Source organism: Cheilinus undulatus, linkage group 8 (assembly GCF_018320785.1).
Source record: "Cheilinus undulatus linkage group 8, ASM1832078v1, whole genome shotgun sequence".
NCBI lineage: Eukaryota > Metazoa > Chordata > Actinopteri > Labriformes > Labridae > Cheilinus > Cheilinus undulatus.
The window spans coordinates 21,856,168-21,879,712 of record NC_054872.1 but is presented as its reverse complement, the minus strand read 5'-3'; the positions used below and the strand labels follow the sequence as shown (position 1 = coordinate 21,879,712).

Here is a 23,545-nt window from a genome sequence, read left to right as displayed (position 1 = left end):
AATTTAAACTGAAATAGAGATTTGCTACATAAATCGTGCAATCATTTAGGAGGAGTTGTTGCATCAAACCCTCTGATTATTCAGCTTTCAAAGAGTCCCACATGTAATCTTCTAACATAAGGGGGAAAGATCACATTAAAACTAAAATCTTCTAACATGAATGGACAATTTGTTCTTGTGTCTTTACAGCTCTATCATCTATATGTGGCAGTATTTTTGACTTTGTATTAAGTTAATGGTGCTTAAATAATCATCAGTGCTATGCTTGAGTTTTTTTGTTTTTTGTTTGTCATTCACTATGTGCTCTGTACATATGTACAAAAAAGGAGAAAAACATTAAAACTATACAAACGTAATAAAATGCTATGTAATTGATTAAACAAATGATAGATATAACAAAATACAAGAAAATAAAGTTCTGAATGATTCTGTGTCATATTTTTATTGAAACAATTATCTCCTGGCTGCATTCAATTACATAAATATATATTATTTTTGTCTGTATTTTTTCCTTACACCTGTATGTGGTTTCTCTGTTAAGGGCTGCATCGTGTTTAATGCTATTGCCTCACAGCCAAGAAGTTCTTGAGTTGATTCCCCAGTCAGACAGGGCCTTGCTGAGATGCAAAATCTCTGCAAGTATAGGTTCTTTCTGGGTACTCTCACTTCCTCTCACAGGCTCCCTCAGCCAGTTGGTGACTCTGATTTGCCTGTAGGTGTGGCTTGTTGTTTGTCCCTGTAAATCAGCTCTGAGTTTGACTGCCAATCAGGTCAAGGTGAACCAAATCTTGTCAAATGACAACAAGGATCAACTACTGCCCCTGCAATCCCAAAGGATATAAACGGTACAGAAAATGAATGGATGGATTAACTTTAGTTAAGTGAAAACAGTCAACATGCTTGTTTATACTTTAGTACTGGCCTTTGTGCTTTATAATCACAGATCATTAATGATATTTTGTAATGATATTCAGTCAAATCACTTTTATTAAGGTTAGGTCCTTAAAAACGCAAGAAAGAGCCTATTCAGACCTTTATATACTGAACTGTATACGGTGGAAAAAAGGGCCTGAAGGACTCTGACTGCAAGAAACACGATTCTCTGGTCTGATGAAACCGGGACTGAACAGTTTGGCTTCAATTCTAAATATTATGTCTGGAGGAAACCAGGTACTACTCATCACCTGTCCAATACATCCTAACAGTGAAACATGGTGGTGGCATAATCATGCTGTGGGGGTGTTTTTCAGCAGTAGGGACTGGGAAACGGGTCAGGGTTTAGGGAAAGCTGACTGAAGCAAGGTACAGAGATATCCTTAATGAAAACCTGTTCCGCAGCACTCAGGACTTCTGACTGGGCTAAAGGTACCAACATGACAAAGATCTCTAAGCACACAGCCAAGACAACACAGGAGTGGCTTCAAGAAAACTTTGTGAATTTCCTAGAGGGGCCAAGCCAGAGCCCTGACCTGAACCCTATCAAACATCTCTGGAGAGACTTGAAAATGGCTGTCCACCAACAGTCCCCATCCAACCTTACTGAGCCTGAGAGAATTTGCAAAGAGGAATTGCAGAAAATTTCCCAAATCCAGGTGTGCAAAGCTTGTTGCATCATATTGAAAAGGACTCAAGACTGTAATTGCTAATAAAGGTGCTTCAACTAAATGAATAAATTTCTAAAATTGTGTTTTTCATTTAGTCATTATGAGGTGCAGAATGTAGATGAATTAGTGACAGAATGAATTTAAATGGCTGTAGCATCAGGCTGCAAGATAACACAACTGAAAAAATGAAGGGAGTCTGAATAGTTTTTGAATGCACTGTGTATGTTTGATAAATACATTATCTGTGTTCATGGTATTCACTGCAGCCATAATTTCAGTTCAATCTGGAGAGACTTAATTTTAGTGAACAATTAGGTTTACAGTTCTTGAAAAAAAAAAGAGATGTGCAATGTCTTTGGTGACTATATCTTGATGCCTAGGTGATTTCTATAGTGTAGTGAGGTCAAGAGCAAGATAGGAGGCTGTCTTTCACATTCTTGAAATTGATCATAATCCACCACAGAGCTCTGTGATTTTATTCTGATGTTTAGTAAAATAGGAACAATAAACAAACTTCTGCCTCAACTCTGAGATTATATCATCCTGTATAGAATTAAATAGTGAATAAGTGTATTTCTAATCTATTTTTTTAAAGGATTTTATTGCTCTAGCATGTTTCTTTGTCCCATATTTTTGTTCACCCGGTTGTCATTAGCCTGCATACACAAACACATTCACATATTGGTACATTTGTGTCAACAGGGAACAGGCTGGTGTCACGTGGGACAGAGAGGCAATTTATGAACATCAACAGAGATTAAACAGCTTGGGAGAAGCATTACAGAGTGAGATGTAACACAATAACATAATACCTGAGGCAGGAAGCATACATGTAACTGACATGTAGAGTTAATTTATGAATGCTTCAACTCCATTACAACATCATACATCATAACTGAGGCTTAAATAGTTAATATACTAACATGAAGGCACACAAATATATCAGGAAAAATCAGGCTTGAAAACTTAAACTGGGATTCACAGAAGCTTTATTTGTTACCGAATTGTTGCATCCTCTCATTCCTCCAATCAAACAATACTAAAATGGAATATAACACAAACACAGGCACACTCACAGTTGGTAAGTTTGACAAAAAAATTCCACAAAAATAAAAAATAATCACGTTTTTCAATTAGCTGCTAATCGTGACAATACACACTTTTAATGTGTCACTCACTCCCCTGCACCAAACACATCAGCATCAGGCAGAAGCACTCTGCCACTGACAAATATTACAATCAGTGCAAGAGTTTAAAATTGCAGGTTGAATTGCCTCTTGCAAATAAATGAGTCTACAGATCCCCAGAGTGTTTATTACTGATGCTTCATTAGCTGTGAGATGTGTGGTTAAATATTGAAATAATTAGCATTATGTGAACACCTGTGTGTAAACTGGAGCACAGTTACAGCAGAAGTCAAAATTAAGAGATTTTATCTATTTTTCTTTTTTTTTGACAGCACTCTATCACTTTTGAACTCGTGTGAGTCTTGGAGGGGTCTTGTCTTTTCTTAGATACAAGCAGGGGGGCTCCAGAGAAAAAAATGTTAGGAAACACTGCTCTAACTCTTCAACCTTGATTGTGCAAAAGTGAAAGCTATTGAAGAGAAGTTGTAAAAATGTGATAAGAGTGTAAAAATATACTTTGTGTCTGTGGTTGGTGCGATGTTGCAGAGGGAGATGTTGCAGCATTGCAGGTTCAGTCAGTCCCTAAAAGCCTATCTATTAAAGTAAATTCATACAACCAGCAGATGTCTCTGTTACATCAACCTGCAGCTACTGCAAAGCTTGTTAATCAACAGTTTTCATGGGTTTTATCTTCCAACACAAAAAACAAAGTACCATGCTCCTAATGAGGGGAAATACATTAGAGGGTACATTTATTTTTTGTTACATTTCCCACTATTTGAGCATGCAGCGGTTTGCTACAAGAGAGAGCTCCAGATGTATTTCCTTTCAGTTTCATCGCAGGTTTTGTTCAGTTACTCTACATAGTGATAACAGGTATCCAGCACCATTTATATAAGTATTAATACATTAAAATTAAATAATTGTTACATTTGTTAATGATTCTAAAGAAAAAAATATTTCTATTGAGGTGGACTGGCTTGTTAAATTATCAAAAATCAAGTCTTAGCCTCCAAAACTCATTCATTACTTCATACAGTTGTGCTATGAATAACAACAAAGGCAGGATCTTGTTGTAATACTGCACACTTAATTCTTTTCATATTTGTTAGCCTTTCCTTTATGATTACAGTAGTGTAGCTAACATTTAGGATTATCTATAGATACTTAAATGAGGTGTAAACTCTCTCCACAGAACAGTAAAGACTCCTCACCAGGAGGAGATGCTATTCTGCATTAAAAAGACTTCATTAGTGACGGTTTCACTGCAAAGTTTGAGAGCTGCATGGGCTAATTGATATTTCAGGTCAACATAGTCCTTACCTTACATGACAAACACATGAACAGAGGGTAAGTGACAGGGATTGGTGGGTTGTAGGAAAGGATAAATGATCACAAACACGTCATATAAACTAGGATTCTCCCCCTCTCCTCCTGGCATGCTCTTTTGTTGTGGCCACACAAGAGCAGCCTTTGTATTCCATCGTAGTGTGACCGAGTAAGAGCGTGTCTAAGAGAGAGTGAGTATGTGCATATTTGTGTGCATATTTGTTTCCCACTGTCTCTTCATGCATGAGTTTGTGTGTGTCCTCGTATTTGTGTTGTTGCTCATGAGCTCCCCCGCTGTGCAGGATTAGACCCGGCCAGTCGGTGGGACAGCGCAGAAAAGGGACAAGAAAAGAAAGTAAGCCTCCTTTTTTCTCTCTCTTCACACTGTTGTATTGTTGTTGGAGAAGGCAGGCTGGTGGTGGGATGGATGAAGTGGGTGGAGGAAGGGGGGGGGCAGATGGAGAGAGGAAAGGCCAGTGTTTTCATGGTGGTTCCAAAGATGTTCATTTTATCTCTTTTTCCAATCTTCCTGTTGATCTTAAAATTGATGTAAAGTCTTTATTGTAGTGGATAGTATCAAAAGTTAACATCCTCTATTCCTGTAGTGAGGTTTTTGTCTGAACTCCACATTCAAAATTGTCCTCAAAAATAAATAACATAATATTTTCCTGTTTTCAGTTGGCCAAATGCCCTTTAAGCATCTTCATTTGTCTCCACTTGTCATGGTCTGAGAGGCTGGGAACAAAAACGTGAAAAGGAGATGATCAGTCTACTTTGTCATTGTTGTTGGAGTGAACAGGTTGGCACTCGGCTGAGCACGAAGGCGAGAGGGAGGAGGAGGCGGAGGAGAGTGTTTTAGTGGTGGTAGAGGGTTCCCTGGGTTTGTGTTTCCGATGCAGGGCGATCACAGCCAGAATGCTGATGATGTGCACGTGGAAATACATGGACCTGGGAAAGAAAAGAGGGGTTACAGGGTTATTACCCATTATGTGCTCTAAAGTATTGTGTTGTATGAGGGTAAAAAATAAAATGACAAAGCCACAAAATAGTTTGTTAAAATATATATCAGTGAACATTTTTAGGGTCTAAAAAAGTAATTCTGGGCTCAGCTGTACTTTTCAAACTTAACACATATCATGAGACAGCAAAACAAGAATTGTATGGAAAGTGGCATCTACTATACCAGTGATAGTGCACTAAAAGCATGCAAAAACTTAAATACTATTAATCTGGTACATTATAGAATATAATGGCAACCTCAAAGCTGAAAATTACTGGTTGTAAGATGTTAGCAGAACCAAGCATGTGAAAACTGTTTATTTGTGCAAGAGAGTATGCTGCCTGCAGATCTTTATTCAGTGAGCCTCTATGACTTTAGCAAAGTTGTGTAGATGATGACATGAATACCAGGTTCACCCTAGAGCCTCACTCAATCTGCAAGAAATGGACTTAAGATGATGAGATGACTTATAATTATATTTTCATACTTGTAATAGACCAAAGTGGGCTCCACTGCTAGAAGCAGAAAAGGCATGACAGTGTAGCAGATGGCCAGCTGGGTGGCCGCCCAAGTGAGGATGTCATAACCCAGCTTCAGTCCTCTAGAGCCCAGGAAGTGGTGGCGAATGGACTTCCGCACCTGGTGGGAGGAGATGGACCAACAGAAGGGTGGATCAGTAGGAAAGTTTTTACACTCATAAAAGGATTGCATATTTCAAGGATTACATACATTTCACCAACCCCTCCATTTATGTTTCATTAGCAAGTGTCTATGAGGCAGACAGATGGACAGTTGTTTCTGTTTAGCCTCTAAGTAAACAGGAGGAGGGAAATGCAGTCCAGTCAGTGTGAACATAGAACTGAGAACAAGTTTAGGTTAAAGTTTAAGATGTACTGTTTCTGTATTGATAATAATAAACTGAAAAAGATCGTAGTTAATTTTTTAATAAACAGAATTGAGATTTTATTGCTTTTGGACTACTTAAGCAGTAGAATACAAATGTTTGGTGAGGCACACTGATGTACCTTGTGGAAAGTCTAGGTAGTAGTTTGTTCAACCATACATTACCATTTCTACTGTACAAAAACTACTAAACATGAATGTTCATGAGTCCATGTATGAAAAGTAGGGATGCATGATAACCATTGTTAGTGATAAATTATTGGCCACTAATGCAAACACTTTATATCATTTAGTTTTTCCAATAATCCATTATTTACAGCCAAATCCACCAAGAAATAAAGCGTTCTTTTACTTCCTCACATAATTATACATTCCAAAACAGCAGGTAGCATCATGATATGTTACCGCCAGTAAGGCCAAGGAAGCCACAACAGTGCAACTAAACATGGTGTCACTGCTGTGTGTGATTTTCAGTGTTTCAGAGGGGGATAACACGCATATGTCTGTACAACATGCTCTGCAAAGATCCCAAAGGGACCAGAAAAAAACAGGCCCAGAGTTACAACACAACAAATCTCATAAGTCACACAAGTGTCGTCATCCTAACCACGCACTATTAACAGAATATAAAGTCGTAGTAGCTGCTACCATTAGCATCAAGCTGAAGACTAATGCTGGCAGAGTGCACACTCAGCAGTCAATTGAAAACTGCAGAAAGAAAGAGACGGGAAACAAAGGAAAGAGGAAAGACAGGAAAGAGAGTGCACCAAGACCAGGAATCAAACTTCATGGTTTTGTACATGTATCAAAACTATAAAAATAACAAAACTGAAAAGATCTGCAGAGTATTTTGAATTGCCAGTGAAGGAGATGTACTCACAGCCCGTGCTGCCATGGTGATGGGGATGGCAGTGATGAAGGTGAAGTAGTACCCCGGATAAACACCGTGCCACAGAGCAGAAAGAATAAAGGTTAATGCCAGTCTGTGCTTAGGGGCTCTGTCATAACACACCCTGAGGAGAAAATGGAGTCAAACATTAAGAAACATGAAAAGTCTAGTATATTTTTTCTAACTTTGTGGATGAGCCCTAAAGTTAAAGCATGAAGCACTTACGTTTTCAGCCAAATTCCTGTTCGGATATTCCAGTTGTCTATGAATGTTTTGAAGCTGGTTGCAGTCTGAAATATTTAAAACACAATTATTACTTTTTTCAGATTATTTTATTACTGTACTTTTATTAAAGTGAATAAACATAAATTAATTCAACACAGAGTTCTGCTTTTAGTGCATGTATATCACTGATAGTACCTCAATTCCCAGGATGTTTAGGTTGCATATGAGCTCCCAAGATGGCTTTCCATTTTCACCCATTCCCAAGAAACCATAACCTGCAGCGTTGTTCACCGCATCAGCTGAGAGGACAGATAAAAAAATCACATGACCTCCATGGTAAAAACAATGCTGCTGATGTTTCCTATCATAGTTGAAAATCAGCCAATTTCACAAACACACACAAACACAATGCTCACCTAGAGTCCAGGCAAAGTAGAATTTGGGTCGTGCTGCTTGTATGGAGAAGAAAGCATAGGTGAGTCTGGTGAGGAAGGAGGCGTGGCTTACAAAGTAGGGGTCTACGTTGTAAGTAATCGGCAAAGCCCGAGTCACAGTGAGGAAGAAGAGCATACAGCCGGAGCAGACCAGAAGTTTCTGACAGACGGTCCTCTGCAGAAAAAACATGGACACTGACACTCATTCCCTTCATACAAGCACCTCCATATCATTGCCACTTTTTCACTCTGTCTCTCCTAATACCTCTCAAAGATTCTTAAAAACATTGTGCAATAATAATTCTTAGCAATAATAAGGGATGGGCAATTAATCACAAATGAGATTAAATAGCAATATGGCCTGCTGCAATTTACAAATCGCACAAATTGCAATATTTCTTTAACTTGAAATGTGTCAAAATACCAGTTAAATAAATCTTATCTTTGCAGCAGCAGAGATTTTTTGCACATTACACAAACACTCAAGTGTCAAATTCTTTGGTTTCTAATGGTTTACAAAAAGCCTCCTTTTCATGTTTTATGGATGTGTTCCTTAATCCAAATGAGGGACATAAAAATGATAATGGCCTTCAATAAACCAAATGACATCAAATTTGCAATATGAGCAAGAAAAATTAGTTCATTCTATCTCAAATTAATGAAACTTAGTGTTAGTTCACAAAATTCATACCCCAAGTTGCGATCAGCTGATAGACAGCTTCACTTCCTCCACCCCAGCCGCCTCCTTTATAGCATAAAGCTTGTTGCACCCTCATATTCAGATTCATGCTACTATGGATTAATTGCTTCTGAACAGTTTCATTGTTTTCAATCCACATTGTCATAAATGTGTGTATCTGTATGGGGTTTCTAGCTATGTGCTCCCTGCAAAGTCAAAGCATGCTGCTTGACTAACCCAGGGAGCATCTTCTGAGCAGAGCCTTCTCTGCCAAGTAAAACTGTAGTAGATAAATTTTGCAATAAAATGATTAAATGTATCATGAGTGTTCCTGGCTGAATGTAGGCTGTAATATGGAATGATTTATTGCTTGAATTTGTTGAAAAAATACATAAGATGAGGAACCTAAGAATAATTGCATATTAAATTGGAATTGCAATATTGGGTAAAAAAATCGCAATTAGATTATTTTTGTAAATCGTTCAGCCCTAGCAATAATTAATGTGGGATAACTTCTGTGCAATACCTCTGACAGCAATAATGTAGTATTCCATCTGTTAATGCACTACAATCCCACACCTTGTTGTTGCTTTTTAATTTTTTTGTTTTGTTTTTTTTTGCTATAGATTTACACAACTGCTTGTTATACAAATTGTCTATTTTTTAATTGTTTATCTATTATATTCTATCCCTATATTGGACATACACACCACATTTAATTGCACACCCTGTGTAATAACAATAAAGGTGATTCTGATTCTGATCACAGTAGACATGTTGACCAATGGATTGCACGAGCCTCTCCAAAATCCAGAGAAAATTAGTCATGTTTAAGAAAAGCCACGACAACTATAGCTGCAGGTATTTGGCTCTACAAACATCTTTTCTGTGCAAGGAGCTATTGAATTCTAATATGTTTGTTTGGATATTTAATGCACTAAAGTCTATCTCATATATGGTCATAATTTTGGTGGAACTATGTGTGCAACAAGGATTTCATACATTTTCAGGGTGGCACAAAAGCACTTCCAGGTTAACCTGTGAAATTCAGTTCATCCGTGTACTCACCAGAGGTGAAGGATCTGGTATTTTATCATAGCCATTCTGCCCATTACATGTCCCAGAGTGCTGCCTGAGCCTCCTGCTGATGTGTCTGCCTTCTATGAAGTCTGTGTAGTCATTGTAATCATTGCAGGGTCCCACCAAGATACTTAAGAAGTTCAGATTGTAACTCAGGTACTCGATGAAAGAAGGTCTTACACTGCAGAGACAACAATGGTAAGGCCTTCATTTTTAATGCAACAGTTTGCATAACATGTTTAAAGACAGATTTTTTTCTTTTGAGTTGAGTGAAATTATGAGTAATGCATGCTGTTGACTTATCAAAATAAAATTGACACCTTCCTATAGTCTTACATTATTGTTTCAATTAAAAAAATTATATTTCAACTCTTGACTGCAACTCATTCCAAGTTCTAGGCTGTATAAAATTGGTTGATAATGACAATTACAATCATCCCTTTTCAGTGTGATTCATGCACTGACTGGACAATGTAAAAGTACTCAGAAGAACATTATCTTACATTTATTATGACTATGTATTTATTGATATGCTACCTGAGCTGCGGACAGTGAGGAGATAATGTGAATAGATAAATTTCTAATAACTTCAAAAATTGTCTGCAACATTACTTTATCTCAAAAAGCTCAAATTTGAAGTCTGAAATTTGTAAATCAACATGAACTAGAATGAGACACTTCACAAACTTACAGCCTAATTTTAAAATATCATGCACACAGTACACTAATAAATGTGATTTTTTTTATACACATGCATAAAAATGAAGTATGTCCCATGCAAATAACTCATCTTTTTCAACATGCTTTTTACATGAATTGGCTATTCACCATGATTTTATCTGCCTCTGATTATCCTTCACAGCTAAAGAGAAAGAAACAGTTATTTACTGTTTGATGAGGGTGTTAATTATGATAAAAACCCAGTGTACACACACATATATCCCTGACAGAGGCACTAGATTAAAATAAATGTTACCATTACAGTGTAAACTATTTTTACCTTTAAGCAGATGTTTAATAAGACACACCAGAGACCTCCACCAAAGTATTACTGACAGAGCAAAGTGCTCTTACTTATCTACCAGCAGTTCATCTCTATTTTTCACAATGAAATATATTTATGAAAGTATATACATACACAATGAATATACTTTTAATCAGCAAAAACATTACAAACAAAAAAACTTACCTAATAGAGAGCTGCCTCTGCTCAGGGGTCAGATTTTCAGGTTTCTTACACATGCCTGAATTATCAAAGGATGAATATACAGTTTCAATAATAGTTCAAGAACATTCACTTTTGCCTGTTTTTATGCCCTGCCAACAAAAGCTGAGGTCAGAGGCATTATGTTGTGGGTTGTCCATTCATCCAAGCTTTATTCTTGTATCTTAAAGGGCAAATAATGGCTTTTCAAACAAGAATATGTGCCCCTGGCCTGTCCACAATCCCCTCAAGTACCAGAAAAATCTCTTCCCTCGCCCCCTCTCTTTCTCCACCTTTCAGGAAAATGTGTGCTTACACAAGCTGTTCTCAGATTTTCCCCTCATGATGTCATGTGGAGAAATAGCACCACCCCCAGGTTTGATTGGCCCTCCCCACTTGGATGAAAGTTTGCCCTCCTCCTAAGCCACATCTATTTCCTGAGAGGGTCAGAGTCAGACAGCTCATTAACATTTAAAGCCACAGAAACAGCTCATTCTGAGCAGGGCTGAAACAGAGGGGTGTTAAAACATACAAAAAATCCTATACTGGAATGTTTTTTCAGCAACAAACTTCACAGGCATGCTTTGGGGACCTGAGAGAACAATACAAACTTGCCTAAATATGTTCCCTTTAAGAATTCTTAGAGGGTTTTTTTTTTTTTTCAAATTTTAGGCAGCTGACTAACCTGGTAGATGGATGTGTGAAACACATCCATCTGGAAAACCACTCATACACAGTGTTTGGGAAAGGGCAGAGACTGAATAAAACTCGGAGGGTGATTGGATGAAAATTATGTCTGTCACATCTTTATGGGCCAATCAAAGTAACAAAACACGTTACGTAACCACCAGCGAGCTGCGACCTACCGAAGGAGTAAACTCCATTAGAGCTGCATAACACTAATAATGGCGACTATAGACATGTCAGTACACAACTTTTGTCATTTTAGAAAAGAAAACAACTCAGTGCTGTTCTTTGTTCTTCTTTTAACAAAGAAGTGTCGTCAACTTCTGATAAAACTAGCACTTTAGCAGCATCCACGCTAATGTTTTCAGCCATAACTGCACCGGCCTCTTGAAGTGCTCACTTACGCCACGACTCTGCCGCTCCTGAAAGTACTGCCCCTCAACGCTGATTGGTCCTGTCACTTTCTAACCGAGCCCAAACAGTTCAGACGGGAGCTTTGCAAGATGGATTTGCCAGTGAGAAACACGGAAACAAGTGTATCCATCTGCTTTGCAAAGTTAGCAATTAACCACTTTGACTCCTAAAATTTTCTTTCAACTTTTCACATACCCACTCTGACTCAAGGTTAAGCTCATTATATTTTTGAGGTTGTAGGGCAAAGGTCAATTGCCAAAAGGATACTCGCTCATCCCTTGCTTGTGAATGTGATGTTTAAAAAAACAAAGAGGTAACGTAACAAGTTGTGTAACTCAGCTTTGCTTTTACAATTAAGATGGATCAAATAGTCTGTAGTTTCAAGGTTTGAATGTATTGTAAGAGCATGTGTCACCCATTATTAAAGGTCTGTAACTGTGTGCATTTGAGTGTATGTGTTACCATCATGGAGCTGGAAAGCCAATGTGGTGATCTTCTGGGTTACTATCATCAGAGGCCTGAGCCAGAAAAATACAAGAGGAAAATAAAATCAAAGAAGTGAAAATGCAACTCTTTACTGGCAATAAAATAAAATGCAACACATCACGGTTACAAGTAGCAGTGATCTTGTGTCATTAGCTGTTTTTACACAGAGATTCCGCAATAAAGGCGAAAAGGAATGCCTGTCTCGGTTCTGCAACAAGCAATTCACACAAAGGTGTAACAGAACCGTGCACGCCCAAGCTTACACACACACCCTGGTGTCCCCTAATCAGATGGCAGCTGCTGCTCGAGCTGCTGCTTTCAGTGAAACTCGAAACTCTGGATTTCTTGGTTCAAAACATTATATTTTCTAACTGAAATACAGGGGAAATAACGTGAACATTCATTTTGAATTCATTCTTTGTTTTATCCCGCTGTTGTTTTCTCCGATAAAATACTGCTTGATTAAACCGCGCTAGTTTTAAAATCTCCCGTTTATGGAGACAGCAGCGCACACTCGCTGTTGTAGAATGCCAACACGGAAATGAGAGGCAGTATGAAAGTAGCTAGTCATCCTGTAGTAGCAAAACCTGCTGTCTTAGCCTCATTAAGCCATCTTGATATGGATAAACAACTTAGATTTAGGCCCCTTTAAGTGAAAGATGGCCCTGTTTTTAGTCATTTATGAAGACTAAAATGAAACAAAATTCATCAAAACTGTAATAACATCCATTGAGTCTCTGAAGCAGCAGAATTTATTTCCTCCCATGAATCACTTCTTTCTTTTCCAGCAGTGTCATGTTAGGTCACTTATTAGGCAGTGATGCTGATTCAAATCCACAAGTTGTCACCTCACCATTTCCTCTTTGAACCCACTACAGCCAAATGTTATCTTTTTAAGCTTGTGATATTCCCAGAGGAAATAGTGCAGTTTCATTCAGCTGATAAAAGCTGATATAATTTTTTCTGAGAAGTAAGCCATTTTTATCTTTCAGAAAGTGCTGGTGGTAACTCAGGCGACAGATGGAGAGGAGAGCAGTCAGGTCTTGGACTGTATTTCTATGCAGACTAGTTTTACACCCACTCTGCTGGTTTCATTCACAGATAGAGACCTCACTGTCCCAAGAATGTGAGTGATTGTGCACAAAGGCACACATAAGCTGCATCGCTCTCTCTCACATTCACTCTCTCTCTCACTGGTTCCTGTGTGTCAGTGGGCTGCATTGTGTGCACAGCATGGAAAACTGAGGCAGAGAGGTGCTGGCTGAGCGGCTGGCACTGCCAGCTCAATGAGAGCTGGCAACAGCTTGCTGCTGAGAAACATTTTCATGGTGCCAGACTGTGTGCAGGACTCTACCACTGCAGCCTACATACTCTGTTTCTCCATGTAGACTTTAAAGTTGGCACAGACTACACGGGATTTTGATCCAGTTCAGTTTCACTTCCTTCATCTTTCTACCAAATTCAGAACAGATCAGCTCATGGAAATGCTCGCTGACATACGGGAGTGAAGCACACAAATTTAGAGAAAAAGCTCTGGGTAAACGTTGTTTGGCAGTCTCCAGCTGGGGCGGAGAGACAGCATGACAAGTTGAAAATGAGGACAACATAAAAATCTAATCACCATAATAATGGTTTTAAAGATGTAATTTGGGGTTTTAATACCTTTATTCAGACTGAACAGAGGATAGAGTCTGAAAGAGACAGTTTAGGAAGGACATGAGGGAAAAGAGCCACAGGAATGGCTGAACCCAGGCCACCCACATCAAGAACAGCAGACTCTGTGCATGGGGCACACAGACATAAGCACCACGCTAATAATGCTACAACTATCAAAATAAATGGATTACAAAACATGGCCCACTGCATCAAATATCACCATTCTGTTGGTGTTGGTTTATTCAGTAAAACCTTCTTTAAGCACCAGACATCTGAACACCATCTCTGTTATTCACATTAATTCCAATCTGAAAGTTAACAGAGGCTGGGTTTATATTTCAATATCTGAGCCTGCCCAGAGCTGACTCACAGTCCTGGCTGATCATCACCAAAGTCATGCGGCGTGTAAGCGAGGCTGCCAGCAAATTCATCCACATCAGAACTGGGCAAAAGGGTTGGTAAATGAAACTGCCAACAAGGTCAACTGACAGAACAACAACATAAGGAAAATACGCTAGCTTTTTCAAAGCAAACCCACAGACAAGGCCAGAAGATTTGCCTTGACAAAAACTTGTAATTGCAGCTTCATTTCTGGTAAATATTTGATAATTTTGATAAAACCTGGAAAGCACAGTCTCTCTAAAAAGTGTATGGATCACAAAGAGAAATGACCTGTGTCAAGATCACTGAATGTGAACACAGAACTTCTGGAATTTTCTGGTGATGCAATCTTTCATTCAATGAAAAAAACGAATGACACATGAGTCACTGCCTATTTTCTGTTAAATGAAAATCCACTCTAGCTTCAGAAAGTTCTTCTTTACAGTCTTCATGGAGTTCACACAAGAGTACACTGCTTTCCACATTATTAAGCAAATGACATTTTTCTCTTATTTTCCAAAATATTTATGCAAATGACAGTCAAAGTATTTTTCAAGTCATCAGCCATTAAGCATAATTCAAATGGTTTTGAACAAACTTCATAATGATACCCATTGTTTGTTTGTTTTTTTAAATAAAAACCTCAAAATGCCCTTTTCCACATTATTAAGCAGGCCACAGGTTTCAAGCTTATGGGAAAGGAAAAGGAAAAGAAAAAGGATCTCACTGCTGCCGAAAAGTGTCAAATAGTGTAATGCCTTGGACAAGGAATGAAAACATTAGATATTTCACAAAAAAATTAATCATGATCAACATACTGTGAAGAAATTTGTGGCTGATTCAGAGCACAGACGGGTTCATGCAGATAAAGGCATAATGAGGAAGGTTTCTGCCAGACAAATTTGTCAGATTAAGAAAGCAGATGCTGAAATGCCATTACAAAGCAGCAAACAGGTATTTGAAGCTGCTGGTGCATCTGGAGTCCCACCAACCTCAAGGTGTAGGATCCTCCAGAGGCTTGCAGTTGTGTATAAACCTACTATTCGGCCGCCCTATCCAATGCTCACAAGCAGAAACGGTTGCAGTGGGCCCAGAAATACACGAAGACTCATTTTCAAACAGTCTTGTTGACTGATGAGTGCTGTGCAACCCTGGATGGTCCAGATGGAGGAGTAGTGGATGGTTGGTGGATGGCCACCATGTCCCAATAAGGCTGTGACGTGAGCAAGGAGGGGGTGGAGTCCTGTTTTGGGCCGGATTTATGAGGAGAGAGCTGGTAGGCCCCTTTAGGGTCCATGAAGGTGTGAAAATGACCTCGGCAAAGTATATAGAGTTTCTGACTGACCACTTTCTTCCATGGTACAAAAAGTGACTGACCACTTTCTGCCATGGTAAAAAAGAAGAGCAGTTCCTTCTGTAGCAAAATTTTCTTCATGCATGACAATGCACCATCTCATTCTGCAAAGAATCCCTCTGTTTCATTGGCTGCTATGGGCATAAAAGGAGAGAAACTCATGGTGTGGCCCCCATCCTCCCCTGACCTCAACCCTATTGAGAACCTTTGGAGCATCCTCAAGCTAAAGATCTATGAGGGTGGGAGGCAGTTCACATCAAAACAGCAGCTCTGAGAGGCTATTCTGGCATCCTGCAAAGAAATTCAAGCAGAAACTCTCCAAAAACTCACAAGTTCAATGGATGCAAGAATTGTGAAGGTGATATCAAAGAAGTGGTCTTTATATTAACATAGAACTTTGCCTGTTAAGATGTTTTTGATTGAAATAGCTTTTGATTTCAGTAAATATGACCTCCTAATGCTGCAAATTCAACAAATGACCATTTTCAGTTCTTTACAACCAAAAAAATGTTTTAAAACTCTGTCGTGCTTAATAATGTGGAAAAGTGCATTTTTGTTTTTTTATCTTTAAAAAAACAATGGTTATCATTATGAAGTTTGTTCAAAAACATTTGAATTATGCTCTAATGGCTGATGACTTGAAAAATACTTTGACTGTCATTTGCATTAATATTTTGGAAAATAAGAGAAAAATGTCATTTGCTTAATAATGTGGAAAGCGGTGCAAATAATGTTGCAAAGAAAAATACTCCCTTATATAAAGATACACATACTTAAAAGCAAACTCCAAACTTGTTTAGTCTTGTTCCTACAACCACAGAGTCACTATTTCCATGAGGCAGTGAGTTCCTTAACCCTCAGCGTCCAGGCAGAGTAAACTTTAAACAAACCTGACTGTTGATTTTTTATCAGTGGTGATGTATTTACACAAGGCCTGGGCTCTGATGACTGTGTGAGTAAATACGTCACAGTTTGGAAACATTACCTGATAACGTACAAATAGCTCTCACACTGAGATGACTAATTTGAAGGTGTGGCAAAGAGAGGGAATGAGGTGAGAGAAGAGAGTGGGTATGTCATTTTCTTACCCAGAGAAATCAGTGGACAGGATCCCATAGTTGAAGATGAAGACTCGGCTTACTTGGCACGCTGTCAAGTAGCCCATTGCTGTCACCATAGTATACCTGCAGGCAGAGGAATGACCAGAGTACGTCATACTGTTGTCAGATGGAACATAATATTTACATGTGATGCACGTTACTAGTGAAAAAGATCAATAGAAGAAAACAATCTGTTTTAGTATAACAAGAGAAAATATTAAAATGTAAGTTTGCCAGAACTAGAAATGTATAGTTTTTCTGCATCTTCCTTTTCTATCTTTTGGCAACTCTCATTTCTATTGCTAGACATCATCATTTCTCTTTTTCTGCATATTCCCTTCTCACTTTCTCTATCTCCATCTTCTCTCTTTCTGAATCTCCATTGTCTCTTCTTAAGATATTCCCTCTATCCCTTTACAACCCCAACAGATGGCTCTTCAACAGGAGTCTGGTTTTGTTCAAGGTTTCTGCCTGTTAAAAGGCAGCTCTTCCTTACCACTGTAACTTTGCTACATGTAGTTTAATGCTAAGCATATGATAGATTATTGTTGGGTCTATGCAAATAATGCCACAAACAGTACTAGATCTTCCCTCTTGAGACACCACTGGTTATGAAACAAATAAAGAATTATTGATGGTTGTTCTTTACTTCACTTTATCTACACGCAATGACAAAAAATGTTGGCACATCAAGAGACAGCCAAAGTTTTCCGGGTGTGCTTGGCTTTGTCTGCTCTGTTGGCAACCACTGATCTACAGCAATCCATTGTGAAGGGTTAGGGTTAGTGAAACTGACCATAGCCACTGCAAAAAAAAAAAAAAAAAAAAAAAATACAAATTAAACAAGAGGTCTCAAAATAACTCTGTGCTAGCAATTAGATTGGACAGCGTTTAAGGAAAAATTTGAGGTGCACTTTTCTTTTCTGACTCATTAAATGAGCTGCTTTAAATGTGACAGACATATAAGCACTATTTTCTACCAAAAAAACTATTAAATTGTTTTAAATGTTCTGGTTTAAGTTTAAATTAATGTTAATCACTGTAAAATGGTTACAAGTGTGTCAGAGAAACAATTCACTATTTATCTAAAAGATCATCCCAACACTTTCCTAAAAAAACAAACAAACAAACAAACAAAAAACCCCATCAAAATAAAGCAGTGACGACATATTTTTCTATATGTTCACCTGAGTGTCCTCAAGTATCACCATTCTGTTATGTTATCCTTTTTTAACCCTTTGTCATAAAGAGGTGAGCTATGTGCTATGTACATCCAAGCAAGAACAAAGTTGACATGGGTTACTGCACTACTACAACACAATACAGGTTTATATACCAACAGGCATCATTCATGTGTAAATACCAGAGTGACAAGGCCATACCCTGTTTTTCTTGATTCATTCATAAAAAGAAGAAATAATACTATTTCCACACACCAGACAATTCAGAATAAGTTTGTACACAGAGCAACATAAACACACATAGCAACAAAGAGAAAAATAACCCTTGGAAAAATGTACAAAAACACAGATAACCGTGCTGTCTGCATCGATCTAGCAGACTGGTCCGGCTGGCAGGTCTGGCTGCCTTTCACCTGGCGTGTTTATATTTGTTTCTTTCAACAACAGTTTTCAGTTCAGACCACATTTTTAAAGGGAGATAATGGGGCGGGGAGCACTGCAGTCACTGCTGGAATGTGTGGGTGGCAGTAAATGAATGGATACATTTACAGGCAACAATATATCTTTGTTTTTCTGATTAAAGTGTTAAAAACTGTTTTACCCTCACAAATTTACTCCAAATATAAGCGCCATTATCAAGATAAAGCAGTCTGACCTCACCAACAATCACACATGTACGGTTTAAACAGTTTCCGGGCTAATCTTGCATGGCGAGTTTTACCTGAAGACAACAGTAGCTAGTGTTGCACAACAGTCTGCAAATGAGATGCTGCAGTTCTAACAGTTGTATCATCTACCTGGCAGCATGATGATGAATAGTTAAGTCAGGCTTCTTGACAAAAAATGCTTGTAGAATGGTATTATGTACAACAGGATTTTTTTCTTATAGACAGTGACAAAGGGCAGAAGCAGAACTGCTTTCATTTTCTGTTTTTAAGACATTTTTCCATTGATTGAATATACCTTTGTTTAAATTCCACACATTCCCACATAGTGTGATTTGTCCTTACCTGTGTACATTGTTGATGTCAGCTTGGATGATGATCAAGTAGCTTGAAACCACCACTGTCAGGATGTGAGCTGAGTACCTGCAAAAAGATCACACAAGCTATCAAAACTTGTGCGACATTGCTTTTATTTAAATATGTCAGTGCTTCTTATTTATATGAGAAGTTCGGTGTGTCCCTAAAAGAAAGCAATGTGGGCCATAACAGCCTGGACATGCCCCCTTTAAACCTGTCACTTGTAAATTAAATGTCACCACAACATCGCACACGCATCTAATTTTTGTCTTTAGCAACAAATTAACCTTTCATTATCAGCCTGTGGTGCTACTAAAGACAGCCCTGGTGGTTTGGAGGAAAAGAAGAGAAATTCTACAGGGAGGAGAAGTAACGTTAACATATTTGCAGTTAAATATTTTAGTAAAAAGACAAAAAAGGGAAGAGCTGCATCGCACTGTGAAAAATTGGATAATGAATGGGGGTTTCTATGTGAGCATGTTGAAGACTCATTCATACAGTACCATCCAAAGCAGAAGATGAGAAAGGAAATGCCGAAGAGAGTGGCAACAGCGTGTCGGACCAGGGGATTGGCATGGCGAGGACTGAGGTAGAGACGAAACCAAAAGGCAGCAATCAGGGCAAACAGCTGGCAAGCCAGAAAGTTCACCTGTGTGCAATAGATGATTATTAGAACAAGCATTTGCACAGGTCCAAGACTTTACATCAAATTAATTTTCTGATTATATTGCAAACTGAAAAAAATCATGTGTGCCATTGTTATCATAAAAATCTATTAAAAAGTACAGCAATCAGCCATAAGATTCCAACCACTCACAGGAATACAGAATAACAGCTTTATCATGACTCCATCTTTTAAAGGTACAGTGTGTAAAATTGGGACTATCAACATCTAACAGTCAATTCTGGAGTGTGATGCTCATTTCTCTGGTGATAACTGTGGGAACCAGTGAAGTTTAAAAATCAATACATGCTTAACTGTTATTTGGTTCCTTCTATGGAGCCATAGAAACAGGCAAAATGCAAAAATCCAAGATGGCAGCGTCCTTGGAGGGGACCCTCCCTATGTATGAATAAAAGGCTTATTCTGAGTTAATTTAAAACATAAATTTAAAAAATGTGTTATCAGATGTCATCACTAATTTAGATCAATCTACTTACAAATGTTATGTTTCATTTTAACCAAGCTTGTTTTGCTAAATGCTAATAGGCTAAATACTACACACTGCACCTTTAAATAGATTCTCCATTTTCACTTTTCCTCGACATGGTCAGAAAGATGACTCTAATTCACATTTATAACTGAAGCTGTAGTGTGACTGGTGGTGTACGAGAGTGCTTTATATTGAAACATCTCACTATTATTTTGCAGCCCCTATGTATGTTAAGGGAGAGAGCAAAATATTCGGAACACCTGTCAATATAATACATTGCTGTATGGCCTGCCCTTAGATTTAGCTGGACCCCTGACAAATCCAGAGAATGGGCCCTCCCTAGTTGTGATATATTGATGGTATCAATGTGTTGGATCAGAAGCACTGGTGCATGCATCCAGGCTAACAGTGACTTAATTTTGGAGCTAAAATGTGTAAAAATATCATCAGGCTCTGATGTTGAAACAATATATTTGCATGTTTTTTTTTTTTACCCCCTTTTAATCACATTTTCAGCCCATTTTAGCCTCAATTATTTGCCACACTTGATCAATTTCGCACATTTTCACAACTTTCTGTCACTTTTTGCCCATTTCAAAACAATTTTACCACATTTTGACCCCTTTCATCAATTTTCTCCCACCCATTTTTGCCCCTTTAACCCCTTTTTGCTGCTTTCAAAATTCAATTTCACCACCTTCTCCACCTAATTCTGTCTCTTTCAACCCACTTTTGCCACTTCCTACCTATTGTTGCCCCTTTGACACGTTTTTTTTCCACTGTTAACCCATTCTCACCTTTTATACCAATTTTAACAGCATCACTATTTTTTTTCACCTATTTTTGTCAGTTTTAACCCATCTTTGCCACTTGTAACCGCTTTTCACCATTACTTCCGCTGTTTTTTGCTACTTTGGACTCATTATAGCCATTTTCCACCTCTTTGCCTCTATTATCCCATTTCTGTCATCACAGTTTTCATCACAGTTTTACTTTACAATGGAACATGATTTAGCTGGCCTACATGGGCCCCAGAAAGCTCCCCTTTAACCCCCTTATGGGCGGCCTTGGCTGTATGCCACTACTCCACCTCATCTTCCATCATTAAGGTAGAATTATGACCAAGTCAGCAAAAACTGAAAATTAAGAAGCTTTTCCAATGTGTATCTTTTGGTAGAACTGTTACACTGAATTACATAAGAGGTCACATATTTTTTTGGCTTTGTGTTTTTTTTGGGGCAGGTTTTGTGTTGTGAAATAGACCTACACCCATATAGCTGGCTGTGGTTACTGTAGTTATTATTGATTGATATGGGAGTCTTCTATCTTGAGAGGCATAGCCTACTAAAATATTTTTCTCTCTGAATAACTGCTTGCCATCAGTGTTAAAGTAGCTGGAGTCAGGGAGTATCTACTCTCCATTTTAATGATGAGTGTAATGTGGGCGTCGTTGACTGTAAAGTGATCACTTCAGTCACTTTAATGGACAAACTTTACTATCAATAAACAGAACACTATTTCTAAGAGCACTTGAAGGAATACACAAAGAAGTAACTCACACACTTTGAGCATTGGTTAGCGTTTAATTGGCAGATACCCGTACCTGATCAAGAGGAAATCCCAGGTATTCACTGACAGGCAGCAGCCACCTGGATCCAGTGGTATTAAACGTGGTGTCCGCGCGCTCGCCCATCCCTTTTCTACACCGACGCCTCCGTGTTCCCGTTTCTCTGTATCTCCTCCTGTTTTATCCAACTTCGTCCTATTTTCTGCGACTTAAAACCATTGTTGTGCCGGGAAACCCCGCGACAAGTTAAACCAGTCCACGGTGTGAAACTCCTGGTATTACACTCGGCTCTACCGTCTCCTCCTCCTCCTCAGTACCAGTCAAGCCACACCGAAAAAGAAGGATGATACCGGACGTTTCTGGTCTACACTACCAAAATAAAAGCCGCCTTATTGAGAGTTCAAAAATAAAGTTAAAATGTGCACTTTAACTTTCACTAAGAAGCATATTCTGTGTATCTGCTTTACAGTCTTGGGTCTCCCCAAATGTAATTGTAGACCTACTTTTGAATTAGAAGGCGTTTTCATCTCGATATTGAGAAAATGATTGGCTACATATGATGCTAAAAAGTGAGAGCCCATCTCGATATTTCACTTAAAAGGAAAAACTTAAGTGTATTCGTATTTTAGCCTTTATAACTACGTCTGGCCAAAACATCACAGTAGGCTATGAGCTAGTTATTGAAACAGTTCCTCTTACTTCCGGTGTTATACGTGAATTGACAATGTTGGACGTTTTTTCATCTCCCCGCCCAAAACAGTCAACTATCTTAAAAGGGCAGTTAATAACAATAAGACAGTAGTGCTTTAATTTGCCTGATATTAGGACAGAGTAAGGCTTTTAGGGCCCTCGGCTTGGTAAAGGTTCAGGGGTTCTTTGCAGGGAACATTTTGTACGTTTATTTGCATTCTAAATATAGATTAATACCTAAATACTCCTATTGATTATTGAAAAAACCTTTGAGCTTGATCTTTAACTGTGCTTAGTGCCCCCATTGGTGCACAAGGCTCCAGCCAATTGCCCTGATTGTAGAACTTCCAGTGTTTATAGTGGATAGTTCCAAGTATTAATAATATTATATACTAGTAATATATACTAATACATATCAAGTAAAGCTGTTTTAGTTTCCATTCAGGTTGAACAACTTTCCCGGGGACTATCTTCTTGCTGAATGATTGTTTCTGAAACCTTTGTGCCATTATACCACCAGATTTATTGAATGGGAATGAAGTGCACTCTGATTTTTTTTCTATAATTGCAATATTTGAAATATTACTAATCCTGAAACAACTTTCTGTAATGTAAACTGTTTGGGAAGTTGTATTTAAATACTTCATCAAGAAATTGTTGAAACATCTCCATGTTAGTTCACAATTAAATTTAACCAGATTATTTGCACAGAGGGCAATGGTGTAGTGCAATGTATAGGCAAGTATACAGAGTATACCCACTTATATTTTAGTCTCCATAGAGCAGTGGTTCTCAACTGCTCCAGCCATGGGACCCACCCCCTACTATAATGTGATATGGGGACCCAAATTTCTGATATTTATTAAATGAATTCAACAAAAAATGTGAATATTTGAACCTTGGAAGGAGCACAACAAAAGGCTGAAGAAAGAGACTGCCAAACACTTTGGGAGGACATGTATGCAAACATTTCATTTCAGTATGTTTTACCATCATAAAACATTTTGGTTGTTTTTTGAAAGGTGACAAGACATTTACAAATTATCATATGAAAACTAACTTTCTTGAAAATATTCCCATCCAACATAACAGGATAAATAAGTGCAAATCTCAAGAAAACAATCAGAATTTACTAATCTTCCTGCAAGTCTGCCTAAGGCTTCAATATCAGAGATATTTTGCTTTTTTTTTTTTTTTTTTTTTACTGAAACCAGTTTGCGACCCACTGAAAACAGCTCAGCGACCCACTTTTGGGTCTCAACCCACCAGTTGAGAACCACTGCCATAGAGTAACACCACTTCTAAATAAAGATTACATCCAATAAAGAGTTTTTAAATTAAGATTATACCCACTTCTGCAAGAACCACTACACCACTGA

The 23,545-nt window shown here is 38.3% G+C and overlaps 1 protein-coding gene across 1 annotated transcript; it reads right to left on the bottom strand.

Annotated features, from left to right (window-relative positions):
- Positions 1 to 2,583: 2,583 nt before the first annotated feature.
- On the bottom strand, positions 2,584 to 21,764 carry mboat1 (membrane bound O-acyltransferase domain containing 1). Its single transcript, XM_041792671.1, has 13 exons — positions 21,513 to 21,764; positions 19,259 to 19,404; positions 18,744 to 18,821; positions 16,541 to 16,636; positions 12,038 to 12,093; positions 10,460 to 10,514; positions 9,259 to 9,451; positions 7,494 to 7,686; positions 7,273 to 7,376; positions 7,078 to 7,142; positions 6,844 to 6,976; positions 5,548 to 5,699; positions 2,584 to 5,008 (listed from the first exon to the last, which is right to left on the bottom strand). The coding sequence occupies exons 1-13, from the start codon at positions 21,600 to 21,602 to the stop codon at positions 4,825 to 4,827; spliced, it is 1,545 nt and encodes a 514-aa protein (XP_041648605.1). The 5' UTR covers positions 21,603 to 21,764; the 3' UTR covers positions 2,584 to 4,824.
- Positions 21,765 to 23,545: the final 1,781 nt, after the last annotated feature.